At 39.4% G+C, this 19218-nt stretch overlaps 1 protein-coding gene across 1 annotated transcript in view; it reads right to left on the bottom strand.

Annotated features, from left to right (window-relative positions):
- The window catches only part of LOC109835229 (thioredoxin-like protein AAED1, chloroplastic), a 41645-nt gene extending 23352 nt beyond the window's left edge, over positions 1–18293 (bottom strand). The window contains exons 1-2 of the mRNA XM_020403214.1: positions 18178–18293; positions 17855–18132 (exon numbers count right to left, since the gene is read on the bottom strand). Of these exons, the coding sequence (XP_020258803.1) occupies positions 17855–18132; positions 18178–18293 (394 nt within the window). The remainder of the gene's footprint in view (positions 1–17854; positions 18133–18177) is intronic.

The following is a 19218-nucleotide window of genomic DNA, read 5'->3' as shown; positions in this document are numbered from 1 at the left end:
AGCCACAGGAGAGGACGACGATGGAGAGGAAGCTCTCGCAATCGAAGGAGAAGAAGAAGAAGGACGTATCGTCTTCGTCGTTCGAATTGGCGGCGGAACTTGGCTGAATTTATGAGAGGAGGGGAGTTTTGGGGAAGAGAAAGGTAGGGTTTGGGGATTGATCAATTTGACGAGCGTCGCCATTGATGTACTCCTCCGACGACGACGACGAGAGTGAAGGAAGTGAGGAAATTAAAACCCTAATAAAACCTAAATTGGAGAGAGAGAGGCGCAGCTGATGCGAGGCGGGAAATTGTGGGACGCGTGGCGACGCCTTTACCTCATAAACGCAAAAGAAACTCCATCATACATCTGTTTTTTTTTTTTTGGCTAAATACCCATATTGGTATTTTAATTCCACCCCATTTATCAAGAAGGTATTTTAATTAGGCAAACCTGTTTTAAGGCATTTTAATTGATTCAACTTACCAATAAGACCATTTTTCTCGTCGGCGACCAGTTTTTCGGCGAGAGCTTGTCACGTGCGTGACACGTGATGACTTAAACTGTATTTTAGCTACTGATGTGGCACAAATTTTCTGATGTGACGGTGTTTAAAAGTGGGAGTTAACCCTCTAACAATCCCAATTCACCCAAAATAGGACAGATCCATGCCGCATCAACAGCTAAAAATCAGTTTAAGTCATCACGTGCCACGCACGTGACGAGCACTCGCCGGAAAACTAGTTGCCGACGAGAAAAATGGCCTTATTGGTAAGTTGAATCAATTAAAATGCCTTAAAGCGGGTTTGCCTAATTAAAATACCTTATTGGTAAATGAAGTGGAATTAAAATACCAATATGGGTATTTAGCCGTTTTGTTTTTAAATAATTAATTTATACACAACAATTACCATGACACTCCACCTTACATCTGTTTTCTTGTTAAATAATTAATATATACACAAACAATTACCATGAGTTCTCAGTGATCTTTACAGAGTCTTCACGAACTGTTCATAAATCTATGAATTATTAATTTGGAGATGGTGTTATCAAAAGTGAGAACTTCATGTTATTCTCACATATTTAACAGGACATTTCTTGTGGTAATTTTTTTTGTAAATTGCTATCAGAATTTATGAGTTATCGAGGCCTCCACCTTTTTTTCTCTTTTTTTTTAAATAAAACAAGTAATTTAGAGTTTGTATCACAAATTATAGATTTTCATGTACTATCATAAAACTATTATACAGTTCATTTCAACAAAAAAAAAAACAATTATACAGTTTTTCTTTTCTTTTTTGCTCATTTATATTTTTTGTATTATCTTCTCTAATTGAAAAGTTCACCTTAGTTTCGTTCAAACTTTCTTATAGTTCATGCTAATTTTACGAGATCCGTTCTTTGTATGGCCTTTCCCGTACTTTAAATTAGCAATTCTTACAGGAAAGAGTCTAGCATAACAATTTGAGATGGGCCTATCTTATTAGGTTCAGTGAAGACGACCCACCACGCTAACATTGGTTGGGCCCTTAAAAGATTATGATCCATGTTGATTCTACTTCCGAAGGCTGTAATGCAAGTCGTCTGCAGTCTGTGAGTACAGGATTGCACATTTTTGCTTAAGAATATAAAAGCAACAAATTATAAGGGGCTACTTGCTGATAAACCCCCTGTAGTTGTATGTTATGTTATATGCTATGTTAATATGGGTGTATTTAGTGTCTGCTCATGAGTTTATTTTAAAAAAAACATATTGTGTTGTTAAAGGGGCCTCAAATTGCATGTTATATGTTATGTTAAAGAATTTAGTAGGTTACTGTGTTGGAGTTGATATTCATGTATTTGTTTCCTGAAATTGCATGCTATATACTATGTTAAAGAATTTAGTAGGTTATTGTGTTGGAGTTGATATTCATGTATTTGTTTCTTACTCATGAGGATCTGCAAAAAGACATATTGTCTCATCAAAAGGACCTCAAATTTTATGCTATATGCTATGTTAAAGAATTTAGTATGTTATTGTTTTAGAGTTGATATTCATATATTGTTTCATTTTAACTTGAGTGCTAAGTTTTCATAGATTAATTGCTAAATTGAAATTAATACTACAAGTAAATTTTTTTTATATATTTGAAAATTAGTAACATAAATTTGGTATTGTAGATGGATGGTGATGGAGTTGATGAAGAAATTGTCATGACAATGTGTTCAGGGGTTGTATTTTCTGTTATGGTTATAGTATTTACCTATTTGAGGAGAATGCAATGTAGACGTAGATCCATACCTAATGGTCCAAACTTGAAAAAAAGAATGCAAAATGATAAAAAAAAAATGAATATTTGAACCGTATATATTATGGATTTAGTGATAGTTGTCTAAACTACGTTAGAATGTGTAGTGGGGCATTTATGAAGCCGGCAAAGATCATGAGAAAAAACAGATTTACTAAAGGACTCACGGCATGTTACAGTAGAGGAGCAGCTTGCTATAACATTAAATATATTGGGTCATAAAACAAAAAATAATATTTTGAGGTCCTAATTTATTAGATCTAGGGAGACTGGTAGTCGATACTTCAACAAAGTTCTAGAAGCTATTTCCTATTTAAATGGAAGATATATGAGACAAGCACCTAACGAAGTGCCACAAGAGATCCTTAACAATCCTAAGGTTGAAGATTAAATCTACTTTCGGAGAATTGAAGAATCAGTTCAAGATTCTAACCGCTAAGCCCAACTATCCATTTCATTCATAAATTGATATTGTATTAGCTTGCACTAAACTCCATAACTATATTGTAACTGTAGATCCAACTGACGATCTACTCAACGAGGAATGGATCTTGTAGAGGAAGATAGCGATGTTGCAGTTGATGATGATGATAATCTTGTGGACTTCTCGCAAACCCAAATCCAAACCCAAAGAGAGCAAACACAATCAAGAAATGAGTGAAAGGCTCATAGAGATCAAATAGCTTAGGAAATATGGGTTGACTAATGTGTTCAACACCGTAGAGGTGTCACCAGCGAAATTGCAGTTTAATTTAGTACTCGTTATTTGTATTTATGCTTTGGACAAAAATTAGTATATGTGGTGTGTCATTAGTGTTATTGTCTTTTTAAACTTCATAAACATGGTTGAGAAATTGCTTTAAGTTATTTATAATATGTGATGGTTTGTTAGATGTACAAGTGGTTATAATATTCCTACTATGTTTCAGTCATTGATGTTTATTATACATAAAATTATTTGTATATATCTCAATGTTATTTTGATACAGGAATGGGTGATAATTCTCAATCTCAATCACCAAGAACCTCACTGAGTCAAGTAACTAGTGGGTTTAACATCAGTTTCATGCCACCATTGAACTCAATAAACCAAGTCAACATGGATTTCATGCCACCAAATGCTTTTAGTAATGTCCAAAACTTAGATGGCAACTACTTACTAGTGCATCATCAACACATAACATACATGAACATGCTTGCTGGTCCATCCAATTATCATCATTTCAATCATAATTCACCTAATACATCAACATGAAGTAATAAAAGATCACCCATAGAAGAAGTAACAGATATTACACTTGATACATATATGAAGAAAAAATCAACAAAGAAGAGGAAGTCAAAAACTGACAGTAACATAGGCGGTGGACATAGATTTTGGTCTCAAAAACATGGTGATATTCTCATCCATTGTCTTACAAAATTGGCTAAGAGAAGGTTTAAAGTTGATAAAAATTTTAAGGAAACTGCATTTAACATGGTAGCCCTTTAAGTTAATGATCATTTTGGGACAGAATTCACTTCAAAACATGTTAAGCATCACATTAAAGGTCTACGTACTCATTTTTTTTGACATGCAAGCTTGTCGTAACCTAAGTGGGGCAGGTTGGGATGCAGTTACAAACCATTACTATGGATGTTGAGAGTCTTGATAGACAGAGGGAGGTGTAGGCGTAAAAAAATGCCTATAGATTCCCGTATACAGCTCGAGATGAAGAGGAGGCAATAAACGTCATCATCCAAGTCGAGAAGATTTGTCCAAGTGGCATGCATACTCACCGGCCATCGTCAAGTGGCTCGTATGCTCATCGGCCATCGGAACGACGAACTAAGCATCCCGTGTGCTCACCGGCCACCTCTAATTGGCTCACGCACTCATAAGCCAGTTCCAAGTGGTCCGCGTACTCACCGGCCATCGCCAAGTGGCCTGTATACTCATTGGCCACCGTCAAGAGATCCGTGCATTCACGAAACATGCAAAGCAAATCGAGGAAGTGTACCAGTCAGCGAAACAATGAAATACACGTAAACGAAGGAACAAGTCAAAACCCGAAAAATCAAGAAAGCCCCTGGCTGCCGAGTCGCGTGAAAACAACCCGGCCAGGCTGGCTCGGCTATGGCCGAGCCACCAGATGGCGATTCGGCTAGTTCCGATCCAAAAATATATTTTTTCAGTTTTCGCGGATTCTTTCAGGATTTATTTGTTCCTGAATATCCCAACTGATCTGATACTATGATTAATCAGTTATTAACTGAAGATAAGGCAAAATCACTCATTCTTATCCAAATACCCCACCAACCGAAGCCTATAAATATAGGCCTAGGGGCTCATTTCATGATCTGGAAATGAAGGGGGCGAGGTGCTGTCAAAATTAAGAGTGAAGCCACAAATTTCAGAGGGTTAGCAGATCTTGGCGAAGTTTTTCCATAAACAAGAAGAGAGTTCGAGAGATCTGAAACCCCTTTCCCCCATATTCCTCCGGATTTAAGCTTAGTCTTAAATCACGAGAAAAGTCGTAATCTCGCTTGGTCGGGATTACCACTTCAGTGAATACTTCCTTCGTGAAGTAGAAGCTTTGATTTTAAATCTGTCAACCGGATCTGATCTGCGACGGTCCACGGATATCAACGTCCCCGGCACAGGCAAAGATCCCACGCAAACAACAGGCGATAAATATCTATTGTGTGTTGTTTGAAGGAATTATAATCTTATATTTTCATTGTGTAAGAAGATCTTATAAAAAGATCAATTTTTATTTATTTGAATTTATTGTAATGGCTAAAGTTATAATAGATTCGATGATAATGAAAATAGTAATTTCTGAATCAAACACGCTGGAGACCACAGTAGGAGCCAACAACTTCACTGCTGAAGCTGTCATGCCGCAACCACGGATCCAGATCCCGGTTGGCGAAGAAGTCGAGTACGAATTCCACCAACTAAAGTTCGAGGAGTATCTGTCGTCCTCCTCCTCCAGATCCTCCTCCCCTCGCAAGTGCAAGAAGATCAAGGCCTTTGTTGATGCTGCCATCTCGCCTTGCAATACTCCTTCGACCTCCAACGAGGCCGAATCTGCAGATCTGGACTCCTCATCAATCAAGGAAATAGCCATTGTCGTCGCGCCAACTTTATCAAAAAGAGCTCGCCAAAGGAAGCGCCAACGCCTCACGCGCCAATTCGCCAAGGCATTGGAGCCTATTGACGGGATGTGCTATAAGGCAGATCTGAAACTAAGAAAGAATCGAGTGCCCCAGCGACAAACAGATGCCCTCTCCTCCAAACCAACAGTGAATGAATGGATCCAAGTCAAACGGACCCGCTCAACCCTCGAGGAGTGCATTCAAAAGCGTCGCGTCTTGATTGCGCACGCACGAATTCTCGTGTAAGAAGCGCAGAAGTTGAAGCAAAAAGAGGTGATCAGGAAGCCACCGAAGCCACGCTAAGTCAGGAAACCAAAGTCCAAAACGGCGTCGACAAAAAGTCAAACAGCGCCCGAAACTGTCGGAATGCGCGAACCACCATCTGGTGGCTCCGCTAAAACCGAGCCACCAAATGGTAGCTCGGCCAAAACCGAGCCACCAAGTGGTGGTTCACGCCGGTTCACGCCCGGTTCGGTTCGGTTCGCACCCGGTTCATCTCTCTAGTCCCGTTTAAGCCTCCGACTGCCCCTGTTTCTATCCTGATGAATCACACACCTCCGGCAGAACCCCACGGCAGCGTTGACTTATCCCGATTCAAGATGAGCATGGCGGATCACCTGGGTCTTTTGTATGAGGATTGAGACAAAGTTTCGATCAAAGAACGCTTAGGTCCGGTGACTAAACCCCGAGCAACTACTCGAGCTGGGGGTCGCACATGCCCTCGCAATAAATCACATCCTTTCTATAATAGGAAAACTCCTATAACTGACTGCCTCGGACTACAAGTCAGTATCCAAGAGCCCGTTAAGGTCCCGTGCTCATGAAAGCGCGGCTCCAAACGTGTGACTCTTGAGAACGCTATCAAGGCAACAAGTCCTCAGAAGGAAACATGTTCGTCAGACGACGACATTATACCTGAGAAATTGTGCCAACACACGATAGATTGCTCCAGTCATCATGCCGATGAGTTGTACTATAGGGCTGGAGGTATGAGCAGATCTCGAAAGAGAGATTCCCGGAAGATGGACTTTCATTGTCCGTGTACCAAGATAATCAGGGCAGTATTATCAACATATAGCTGTTCCAAGACCACTCCGTAGAGGGTCTCGGTATTTGAGAGGATCTCCAACGGAATGGCTAAGTCCAAGCCAAAACTCTTCCACAAGAAACGATTGGTCGCTCAAGATGACGAACTTCCAGAAGTTACGATTAACATGGCTGATAAGGGAAAGTCAACTTGACCTTCTAGTTCTGACCTGCTCATATTGCATCGTCTAACCCGGTTGTGATCGGGAACCATTAGGCAAAGGGATTAACAGAGGATGAATAGAGGCCTATCCTCGGATGATGAGGTATCAGATGCCAACTCTGCAGTCGCTTCGGACAATACAGTATCCAGCCCAGGACAATCCCATGAGGCGTTCATGATCAATGCTGAACAAATGACCAAAATCATCGAGGATGCTTTGGCTAAGCAAAAAGAGAACTTTAAGTTTGAATTAGAAATGGCCATGATGCAGATGAAGGAAGAGCATGACTAACAGATTCGGGCTCTGTCCAATCAACTTGGTGAATTCAACCGTCGCAATGTTGCTAACCAAGCAGGTCGCGATTCAGATATGGATGAACATCACAATGTTGATAACTCCCTATTGACAAAAATGCTGGGGGTCGTCTCACTGAGAATAACGACATCAGGGGTGGTCCCACTAATGATAACAACACTAGAGGTGGCCCTGTTGTTCCTCTCAAAAATCGTCCGAAGCATGATACAGACAAGGATGAAAAGATGAAGGACCTCGAGAGCAAAATCAATGCTCTGATGTCTGATCGAGAAGTAAAGAGAACTGGTATTCCGTGTCCTTACCCACGAAAGTGTGATTCAATACCATACCCGACGAAGTTCAACCTGATCAACTTTACGCCATTTGACGGGAAGGGTTCACCCACTCAGCACTTGATCTACTTCAAGTCCCACTTGGGCATGATCTCCGGCAATGAAGCTCTGATGGTTCGATCATTCATTGGCACCCTTCACGGACCTGCCTTTGATTGGTACCACCATCTCAAACCCGGAAGCATCAACAGCTGGGAAGACCTGGAGAGCCTATTCCTCACTCACTTCTTTGATGATGACGTCGAGGTGTCAATCAGGACACTCTTCGATGAGAAATAGGAATACGACGAGACGGTCGACGACTTCATCAAGCGCTTCCGGAATAAGGTGATGAACTGCCAAGATCCGATCACAGAGGATTTCATTCTCCAAACCTATCACAACAACCTCTCTTTGGACATGTTGGAAGTTATGGGGGTAGCACCGTCCGATACCTGAAAAGAGTTGAAAGTGCGTGGAGAGCAGGCCGAACGCTTCCTCAGAAGGAAGAAAGCCGAGAGAAGCCAACCGACGGCTAACCCTCCAAATTCAAGTTTCGTCTCCCGTAGTAAAGGGAAGGCTCCTGCAGCTGCTGTTGATGCTAATCAGACGTTACAACAGTAATCCCGGAGACGGCAAAAGACTTCGGATCCAAGACTCCAAAAAGAGTGCTCCTTCAAGGACGAATATATTCCAGCCATTTTTGAATCCCTCATTGAAAACAACAAGATCAAGCTACCACCTATCGCAGATTAGGAGGAAGCTGATAATACTTCGGATCCAAAGTACTGTGCGTACCACAGGAGGGTCCTTCATCCTACCAAGGTTTTCTTTGCTCTAAAAAATAGCATCCAAATCTTGGTTGAAGCTGGCGTTATAATGCTAAATTAAGTCGAATGACACTCCGAAGAGTATACGAGTATAAACTGCTTCTCAATACTCCAACAGGTATACAAGTCTAAACTATTTCCTAATTTTAATGGGAAGTTCCTAGAAGAATATCGTATGTGATATTCTTGAGGATAACCCGACCATTCAGCTAAGTACAATGTTAGACCCGGTTTCACAAAGAAAGCTGGGGATGGATATAACGGGAAGTTCCCGAAAGAATGCTATATGTGGTGTTCTTAGGGATAACCCGATCGCTACAAAAGGGGATGAATAAGAAACTCCCAATTGAACTCTAAATGCTTCTAAGAGTGAAACACGTCCAATTTCCGATATCAGTTTCACCAACTTCCAAGCACTCTTTTGCTGAGACCAGATTTGATCACTTTGTTGGATCAATCTTCCCTCACAAAAAACTCCCACTGTTGTTGACGATTTACAATCTTTCACCACAAAATCCCTTACTGATCAAATTAATTGACAGTGGGTCTACTAAAATTCTTTCTGGTTTAATCCATTCAAACTCACAATGTGTCTGTACACTCAACACTTCTATTGTTAGAGTCAGGACATAATATTTAGAATTTTAGTCTACTAATCTTTGACAATTGTTAAACCCCCTTTATGTTAAGTCCTTATTACTTGACACCAAGAACCCTTACTGAGTGATTTGTACAAGTCAATACTCCCACTGTGATTTGTTCTCCCACTTCCACTATCCACTCGATCAAACCTTCCTACAGTTAGGACCACAACCAAAATCTCCTCTCGATTCCTTCCATGAATGAGAGGTCCACTTTCAAATCGAGCGATCAAACATTCCTATAGTTAGGATCATCTCAAACCTCCCATTTGGTTAAACCTTCCTACAGTTAGGGCCAAAACCGTAATTCACTCTCAATAAATGAAAAACCCACCTTTAGTTCGGTAATCAAACCTTCCGACAGTTAGGATTATTCGAATCTTTTTGATTCTCGGAGTGGAGATCCCACTCTTAGTTTCACCATCCCGGATTCTAAAAGTGGAGATCCCACTTTGAGTTTCCGTTGGCAACTGGAGATAGAATATAAAATTCTTCTTCTTCAGCTTTGGGAAATAGAATATAAAATTCTTTCTCTCCCGCATCGGGTTCGTCTTTGCCCCAAGAGAAGACATAATCTTTCAACATTATAACTCCTAAAATCTGTGCTTTACACGCGCGGGGAATTTTATCCTGAATCCTAAGTAGGGATAAGTCAATGCCTAACATGCGTTATCGGTTTAGTCTTTCACCGATTGAAAAGGATACCAGAATCCAAGTCTGGGGAATTTTGTTCTGAAGCCTAAGAAGGGATAAGTCAACGCCTAACACACGTTGCCGGTTAGTTCTTGACCGTAAAAAGAACAAAAGTCAACATATTCGATGTTGTGGTAGGTTGTTATTAATAACACCAAAATCCGTGTCTTACATGCGCAAGGAATTTTATCCTGAATCCTAAGAAAGGATATGTCAACGCCTAACACGTATTACTGGTTTAGTCTTTCACCGATTGAAAAAGACACCAGAATCCAAGTTCTGGGGACTTTTGTCCTGAAGCCTAAGAAGGGATAAGTCAACGCCTAACATGCGTTGTCGGTTAGTCTTTTGCCGTAAAAAGAACAAAAACCCATATATACAACATTATGGCAGGTTATTATTGATAACACCATATTCCGTGCTTTACACGTGCGGAGAATTTTATCCCGAATCCTAAGTAGGGATAAGTCAACGCCTAATACGCGTTGCCGATTTAGTCTTTCACCGATTGAAGAAGACACTAGAATCCGAGGCTGGGGACTTTTATCCTGAATCCTAAGTAAGGATAAGTCAGAGCCTAACACGCGTTGTCGGGTAGTCTATTCTTGTAAAAAGATAAAGTCTACGTATTCAATATCGTAGCACTAAGAGAGTTAACTCTTTTAGCACAACGTCACATGCGGAATGGACTTAAACAATCTGCATGCAAGCCCGATACAAATGGTAATCGGTAAAGACACGTCAAATTCGTTAAAGGCTGAGGATTTGCCAAAAATCCTAAGTCTACGTCTGATACACGTTGCTGTTTAGTCTTTTCACAAGAGAAAGATGAAGTCTACATATTGAATATCATAGCACTAAAAGAGTTAACTCTTTTAGCATAACGTTACGTGCAGAACGGATTTAAACAATCTGCATGCTAGCCCGACTCAAACGGTAGTCGGTAAAGGCTCATCAAACCCGTTGATGGCTGAGGGTTTACCAAATATCCTATAAATGTGAGAGTCATTGATATACCAACCCTATTAATTGGTCTCATGACTTGAGGATCCGACAACATTCATACATGTAGATGAATCAGCTTTAACAGTTGGTTCCGCAGCCCCAATATTTGGGACCGTCATGCTCCAATGCCTTAAGAGCTTAAACTGTGTAAACTCTTAGGAGTATACGAGTATAAACTGGTCTTCCTCAAGTCAACATCGGTCAACACGTTATGATAAAAGTCAACGTCAATCGGTACAAAACCCTAAGGTCAACATCGGTCAATGTATAACCCTAGGTTAAAGCTGGGCAACGTGTTGCGAAGCAGATAATCAGTTCAAAGCCAACTCAACGAGACGAGCCAAAGTTAATTCACCAACTTCGATTCGAGACTTCAACAACGGTCAGACGACAAACGCAGCACCGGAAGAATTTCAACTGTTCGACAAAATACTGAATAGACTAAAATGTGGAGAAGTCAAGAATTAAAACCGGTTGTAGGTTCATTAACACCGGCTGAAGGTGTGGGCCTATCACATCCAAAGTATTTCAGACTCCTCTATAAATGAATGAGGTTGAAACACTTTGAAGGGGGTATCTGTAGGCATCAAAAAATGCCTATAGGTTCCCGTATATAGCTCGAGACGAAGAGGAGGCGATAAAAGTCATCATCCAAGTCGAGAAGATTTGTCCAAGTGGCCTACGTACTCACCGGACACCGTCAAGTGGCCTGTACACCCATCGGCCACCGGAACGACGAACTAAGTATCCCGTACGCTCACCGGCCATCTCTAATTGACCCGCGTACTCATTAGCCAGTTCCAAGTGGTCCGCGTACTCACCGGCCACCGCTAAGTGGCTTGTATGCTCATCGGCCACCGTCAAGCGATCCACGTGTTCACGAAACACGCAAAGTGAATCGAGGAAGTGTACCAGTCAGCGAAATAATTAAATACACGTAAACGATGGAACAAGTCAAAATCCGAAAAACCAAGAAAGCCCCTGAGCGTCCCAACTAATCTGATACTATGGTTAATCAGTTATTAACTGAAGATAAGGCCAAATCGCTCATTCTTATCCAAATATGATACGTGTGTATCTTCTCTTCGGGAGCTTAGCGATCCTCATAGGAGCTTGAGGATAGATGATTCTCATGATAGCATGAGAATAAGGGTGTAAAACAGTACAGTGGAACGTAGGTAGAAGCGTGGAACGAGAGGACGAGCAGCAGATTCGAGAAATCCAGATTTCAGCCTGTGAGTCGACTCATACATGTACATGAGTCGACTCATCAGGTTGAGTCGACTCATGCCTGTCATGAGTCGACTCAAGAACTCAAGCCCTGTTAGCAAAAAGTCTCTGACCAGTCGACTCATCAGTTATGAGTCGACTCATATGAGGTCATGAGTCGACTCATAACTATTCATTAGTCGACTCATCGAAGGTTTCCTGGTTCGTTTGGGTTTCTGTTCATGTGTTTTCCTGTTGGGTTTAGTCTTGGTTATTTACAAGATTACCATCCACGTTTGTACACCTATATAAAGGGTTGTTTAGGGTTTCTAAATAGAAGTTGTTCATCTTAGAGAAGAGATCTTAGATCAGAGAAAAATTCTAATCATTGTATTAGGGTTTAGAGAGGATTGAGAGGTTGTTCTCGATTCTAGTGAGATTATGAGGGAGAGATTTGTAATAATTGATTCTTCATAATCTAGAGAAGGTATTTTTTTCACCATATTGAATTGTTCTTGTGTTTTAGTTGTCTTCTTCTCAACCCACCTTTTGGTAATTCCACAACCAAAGGGTGCTCGCACGGCGACTCGTATCAAGTTAGTATCAGAGCGATCAGATTCTGTGAAGGGGGCATCCTGTGTATGGTCCTGACTTGATCGCAATACAAGAAGCTAGGCGAAATCCTTATTTCATTAGAAGGAGTCCAGGTTTTAAGGAGGAAGAAGATGGCCAAAGGAGACAATTCCACGAGGATTGATGCATTGGAGAAGTAGATCGAGACGATAGGTTCGACTCTCACACAACTTATCAGTCTTATCCATAGAGGTGACAAACAAGGTGAATCTTCTTCGAAGAAAATTGTTGAGTCCGATGTGGAAAGAGTAGATTCAGATTCTGACGAGGAGAAGGAGACCGTTAAGGCTACATTGCATCAAGGGGGTAAGAATTCTTACCAGAATCTGAAGATTGATTTTAGAGTAGAAATTCATGTTTATGATGGGAGTGTTGACGTCGAGAGGCTTGATGACTGGATCGAGCGGATGGAGACGTATTTTACTCTTTATGGCTATTCGTCGAAAGAGAAGATTGTGTTCGCGACTTTGAAGCTTTCAGGACACGCGTTGACGTGGTGGAAATCCTACTGCAAGTAGGAGAAGAAGGTGGTATCGTGGAACAAGTTCAAGGAGTTACTGAGGAAGCAGTTCTACCCGATGGGATTCCTTAAAGATTGTTGGTACAAGTGGTACGGCTTGCGCTAAAGGGTCAATCAAACCGTTCAAGAATACACCACGGAGTTCCAACAGCAGGTGATGGTCCTCAACATTACGACAGAGGAATATTTCGTGTTTATGAAGTATATGGCAGGATTGAGCGATTTCATCCGAAAAGGAGATGAAGCTATTCACGGTGGAATCAATTGCAGAGGCGAGCGTGAAGGCTATTGCCCTCGAGGGCAAGCAAAAGAAGGGCAATGAGGCTAAGGGAGACTCCAAACAGACGAAAGGCGAGTCTAGTGGTTCTCAATCTAAGAAGGAGAAGAAGAAGGGTGATCCAGGGAAGGCAGGACTGATTTGTAGTCAGTGCGAGAAGACATGGCACACAGCTGATCGGTGCTGGGAGAAGTATCCTTATCTCAAGCCAAGAGGGTTGAAGAAGATAGAGGAGAAAAAGGAAGACATGATAGCTCAAGGTCCGAAAGAAGTCCCGGGGATGACAGAGCCCAACAACAGTCTCAACCTTATGACGGAGAAGCAGACCACGAAAGAGGACGATGACCCGAGAGAGCAACTCTTTGTTCTTAAGTTGCAAGTGAAGACCAGTTTGGTTGATGGCATTGTTGATTCGGGCAGCGAGAAGAATTTGATATCCGAGGCATTGGTTCAGATCTGAAGACGGTCAAGCATCAGAAGCCCTATCCATTGGGATGGATTCAGAAGGAGGAGAAACTGATTGTAGTTGATCAATGCACTGTCAGATTTGTGCTCCACGAGTCGTATATTGATGAGGTCACGTGTGACGTCGTTTCATTGGATGTTTGTCAGATTATACTGTTGACCCTATAGTTTTGATGATGTTTTCGTAAACAATTTATTAATAAGTTCTCTAGTGTTTTGTGTTTATGTTCTTTTTTCAGGTATTTCAACACACGTTAATCAAGCGTTAAAGATTCAAGTTCATTTGTGTGGATTTACCTAGGTATATGTTTAGTTTACTTACATATATTGTATGATTATATCTAAGCTCAATATATGTACACTTAACACGTTTTTTGACATTTCTATCATATAAATGATTTTTCATCAAACGTTGTTACAATAACTATTATCTCATGTTTACAGCTCTTTCGTACTTCATTATATACATATAATTTATGCATAATATATATATATATATATATATATATATATATGTGATTTGATATTTTTAACGAATTTTCAAAACTACCCCAAAACCTGTCATTTTGCCAATATCAGTTTTCGGTCGACCGATCCGGTCGACCGACAGTGGTTTTTTGAGCTCATGCTCGCGGTCGACCGCACCGGTCGACCGAGAGAATATTCGGTCGACCGAAAATTTCGTCGGTCGACCGCCAGCTCTAAACCCTCATTACCTGAGTTTTTGAGCTCAGCGGTCGACCGGACCGATCGACCGCCGAGGTGTCAGAACCTTTGTAACGGCTAGTTTTTCTGTCTGTTTTCAATCTGGGTTTTTGGTCTTTTTACTTACTTTTTTCTATTGTATTGGGGTGCTATATATACCCCATTGCTGTTCTTCCTCTTAATAACTAAGAAATCCAAATTTGGTGTTTAAGAAAATATTGATTGTGTTTAAGAGCTGTTTAATAGTTGATTTCATCAATCAGTTTTTCAAGAGGAGTTTTTTTACAACAAGAAGTGGCATTCAATCCTATTAGAATCATCTCTACTGCTCTTCTTGTTTGAGAAGTCTTCTAAACTCTTTTATAGCTGATTATTTCATTTTCACTTCATTTAGCTATATCTATTGAGTTTGATTCACTGTTATCACACACACTTATTGAGCTTAATATTTTCATACCATATAGTGTGGGTTGTGGGGTGTGATTTAGTGAGTGTGAGCTTCATTGTGTTCTCACTTGTTATTTGAGAACAAATCATTGTATTTAACTCTTATTTGTGAGAATCACTTGTAATACACTTGGACACCGAGAGAAGTGTGAGGCGAGACACTGGGTCAAATCCAATAGGAGTGGCGTCGATTGACGAACCTAGGGAGAGGTTGTAATCGAGCACTTGAGGAGGAGGACACGGGGTAGGTTCCTACACTTAGTGTGTAAATTGTGATTGCATAGTATTTGTGTAGTGTGAGAGTTTTCGGTGATCTTGTAAACCGAGTGTGTAGAAGTTCCGGCTTCCAAACCGGATTGTGATAGTGGATATCTTCTCGAGGTGAGGAGCAGGGACGTAGATCATGGTGACCGAACCTCGTAAACATATCGTGTGTTTGTGTTTTGCTTAGCGTATATTTTAGTCATCATTATTGTTCATATCCATATCATATTTCTTCTTGCAAGATCAAATTAATCAACATAATTTTAATTAGCTTTTAATTAGAATTAGATTAGCAAAAGACCCTAATCACCCCCCCTCTTAGGTCTAACAATTGGTATCAGAGCTTGGTGCTCTTTGATTTAAGGACTAACCGTCTTGAGTTAAAGATCCAAGTTATTGCATTTGTGCTAATCTAATTTTGATTACATTGTGCTTCTTGCATATCATCTTTATGGATATGTATGATTCATCTTGCTTAGGATATGCTATTAATATTGCTACTCGTTTGGATATTTTTCCCTATGCTCAATGGCGTATTAGATTCAAACTTTTCGTTCAATCTAATCAATTTGAGTTATGGGAAATTATTGAGGATGCCTATGTTGTTCCCACTTTGGAAAAATCCAAATGGTGTGAGAATGATAAAAAATTGTTTAACATGAATAAGCTTTTGTTAGAATATTTGATTAACACTTTTCACTCATCGTTTTCTAACAAATTTGCTAATTTTGATAGTGCTTACGCTTTATGGAAACTTATTAAAGCACATGAAGGGAAATTGAAGGCTATTCAACAAGCGTTGGAAAATCCCGCTTTGAGTTCTAAGGAAGCCTCATCTCCATGTACAATACCACTAGGTGATAACCCTAGTAAGGTATGCGGTAACGATGATATTATTACTTTTGATGAACTTGCTCTTGAGTTTGAAAAATTACACAATTGCTATATTGATGTGAAGAGTAAGTATGTTAATATGAAATCCACTCATGAAACACTAGCTACTAAGTTTAATTTTATTGCAAATAAAAATATAATTCTTAAAGAATGCAATAAAAATTTGAAAATTAAAAATGCTAGTTTGCTTTATGAAAAACGTGATGCTATGTTAGAAGTAGATAAATTGAAATCTATGATGAGTAATCTTGTTTATCATAATTCTAGTAGCAATACTTGTATGCATAATGATGAGTTGAATCAAATGAGAAAACGAATATCTACCTTAGATTCAACACTAAACACTTGTATTGCTAATAATAAAAAGCTTATGGGCTTATGTGCAAAGTTCAATGTTAATTCTTCTAAGAAAACTATTCGCTATGCACATATGTATGACAAAATTCATAAATGTTCTATTTGCGGTCTTAAAGGCCATTTAGCTCAATTTTGTCATAATGCACCAAAAATTGACAAACCTATTCATGATTGTGCATCTCATCAAGCTTCTTCATCACATACACATGTACACACACATAGTGTAAATCACAAACATGCTTATGTGTACAAATGTGATTATTGTGGTCATTTTGGTCATTTGGCCATGTTTTGCTTCGATTTGAAAACAAATTCTTGTTTGCAAAATAATAACCACGTGCATTCTATTTCGATCAACGTAAACCATTCAAACCTCTACATTGCACAAATTGCAATCGTATGGGTCACGTTTATAATTTTTACTTTGATCATATCGGTGCACAAAATACACCCAAACAGGTTCATAACCCTAGGGCCTTAAATTTAAATGATAGGGGTCATGTCCCAAGCTCTAGTGGTACCAAACTGATTTGGGTACCAAAATAATTTTTACATTTTTTTTGTCTTTTTTTTGTTTTGTTTTGTTCTTATTTTGAATAATTAGTTTTTTGAGCTTTTAATGACAAATTGTATTCATTATGCTAAAATAAATTATTTGTTTGTTTTTATAATTAAAAACACTTACATATACCTTATAAAACTTTTAGTATATCATAAAACATATTTTCAAAAGGTCTAAATTGAAAAAACTCTCAAAACAAATTTTCTAAAATACCTGTCTTTTTCATTTTCTCGCGGTCGACCGACCCGGTTGACCGACGATCTCTCTGTAATCGTTTCGGTCGACCGCGTCGGTCGATCGACAGGAAATTACTGCAGCAGCTTTGTGTTTTTATCAGGTTTCGGTTTTTGTTACTGGGTATCTGTTTTGGACCCGAACTCTTAATCACCATTGAATCCATTATCCACTCAATCCCAGCCATTGTTCCCTCTCTCAAAACATCCGACTTCTCTTCTTCCTCCCAACTCAAAATCACAGAGCTAGGGTTAAAAAATCCGACTCTCTTCTTCGGTCGCCCGATTTGTTCAACCGCCGCTCTCTGTCGATTTCCATCAGATATTGTGGGTAAATTCTTCCTTTATCTTTTGATTTCTGCATTCTTATGTTCATATTCTCAATCTAGGGTTTCTATTTTAGGGAAGTTTTTAAATCTGCTCAAAATTTCTTTTTACAGGGGTTTTTTAAAATCATATCTCATATCTATCAAAACCCTAATCAACTATGCCTCCTAAAAAGAGATCAAAACCAGAGTCTAGTTCATCCTCTACAAAAGCTTCTCACTATGAGGATTTTTTTATTGTTTAAATCTCTTGTTAAGAAATATAGATAATTGTGCAAACTGAAAATTCTTCCAACTAGATATATCATATATCCTGAGTTATTCATGTATGACACGCAGTCTATCCTTCATAATGTTGGGTTAGATAGATTGCTAGATGAGGGATATAAAGTTCCTTTTTATCCTTTTTTAGTTTATCTGTTTTATGCCAACCTGTCCACATCATCCTCTGCTGATGGTAGTCTGACCATTACCTCATCTGTTAAAAATGTTGCAATAACCTTTTCTGCCAACGAACTTGTGGGGATTCTTAAAATCCCAACAGGTGACATTGATCTCATGTCTATTAAGCTTGGTGATCCGGCTGTAAACCAACTCATGTTTAAACCCAGCTTCTCTTATCCTATGAACAACAATTCTTTCAATCCAATTGCCAAACTCATTGCTAGAATCATTGCTCAAAACTTGATTCCTAAAACCGGTAGTTTCGATCACTTTGCCTCTGACAAGATAAATGTCGTATATGCCATATTTGCCAAAGTAAAAGTAGATTGGGCAACTGTTTTTCTCAATAATATGGCATCAAAACATACAAAATTTCTACCATTTGGCTCCTTTCTCACCCTCATCTTTCAACACTTCGATCACCAATGAACCCAAGATTGAATCTAAGAAGGATTTCTTTGATAAGGTTTCCCTTTCTAGAATGCAGATGTCCATTGACTCCACTCCTTCATCATCTTCTCGCTCCCGTTCTAGAGCCTCTACCTCTTCCACTTCTGATATTTGTGACCGTCTGGATCGCCTTGAGACTCAGTACTCAAGTGTTCAGAAGCAAGTCTCATCTATTCAGAGGGATGTTAGGACTATTCTTTCCGGACAATTCTTTCATATCAGCGTCAGTCTCTAGGGATTCCGGATCCCTCTTCTAGTTCTGAGTCTGATTCTGGTGAGGACCATGCTGATGGCTCAGGCTCTTCTGATGATGGTGATGATGATGGTGATGGCGATGGTGATGGTGATGGTGATGACTGATTTGAGTTCCTTTATGTGATATTCATATTTGTTTTGATGTTCTCTTCTAGGTTGTAAAACTTGATAACTCTGTTTTATTTGAGTGTAATAACTCTATGATGCTTTGAGGAACAAACTACATTTATGTCTGTTTTATGTGACCTTTTATGTTTTGTATATTTATGCACATCTATGATGCTTAAATGATGATTTGTGATTGTTTATGCTAGTTTATCCTTTTTATGATCAATGCATGGTTAAAACAATAATCATGTTTTGTTTGTAGAAATTGAGTTACTTATATTGTTTATGCATATGTTTGATGGATAATTATTGTTTTAGCTCCTATATATGTTCAATGGATGTCATTCAGTCAATTTGACAGGGGGAGCTTTTGGTATACATTTTTATTATCTGTGCTTATATGCAGGGGGAGCGTTGCTCCTAATTTGTTTCTTTTTTCCCTTTTTGATGTTGTCAAAGGGGGAGAAAATACCACATATGGTTTACAAATTGATTCTTTTTATATATGGTTCATGTGATCATTCATGTATGATTTATTCATGTTTGGCTTATATGTGGGTTATCAGTTTATATTTCATATTCATGTATAAATTGTTTGCCATCATCA

Source organism: Asparagus officinalis, chromosome 3, assembly GCF_001876935.1.
Source record: "Asparagus officinalis chromosome 3, Aspof.V1, whole genome shotgun sequence".
In the NCBI taxonomy this organism is placed as follows: Eukaryota; Viridiplantae; Streptophyta; class Magnoliopsida; order Asparagales; family Asparagaceae; genus Asparagus; species Asparagus officinalis.
The sequence above is the reverse complement of the archived record's forward strand: the minus strand, read 5'-3'. Positions and strand labels throughout refer to the sequence as shown.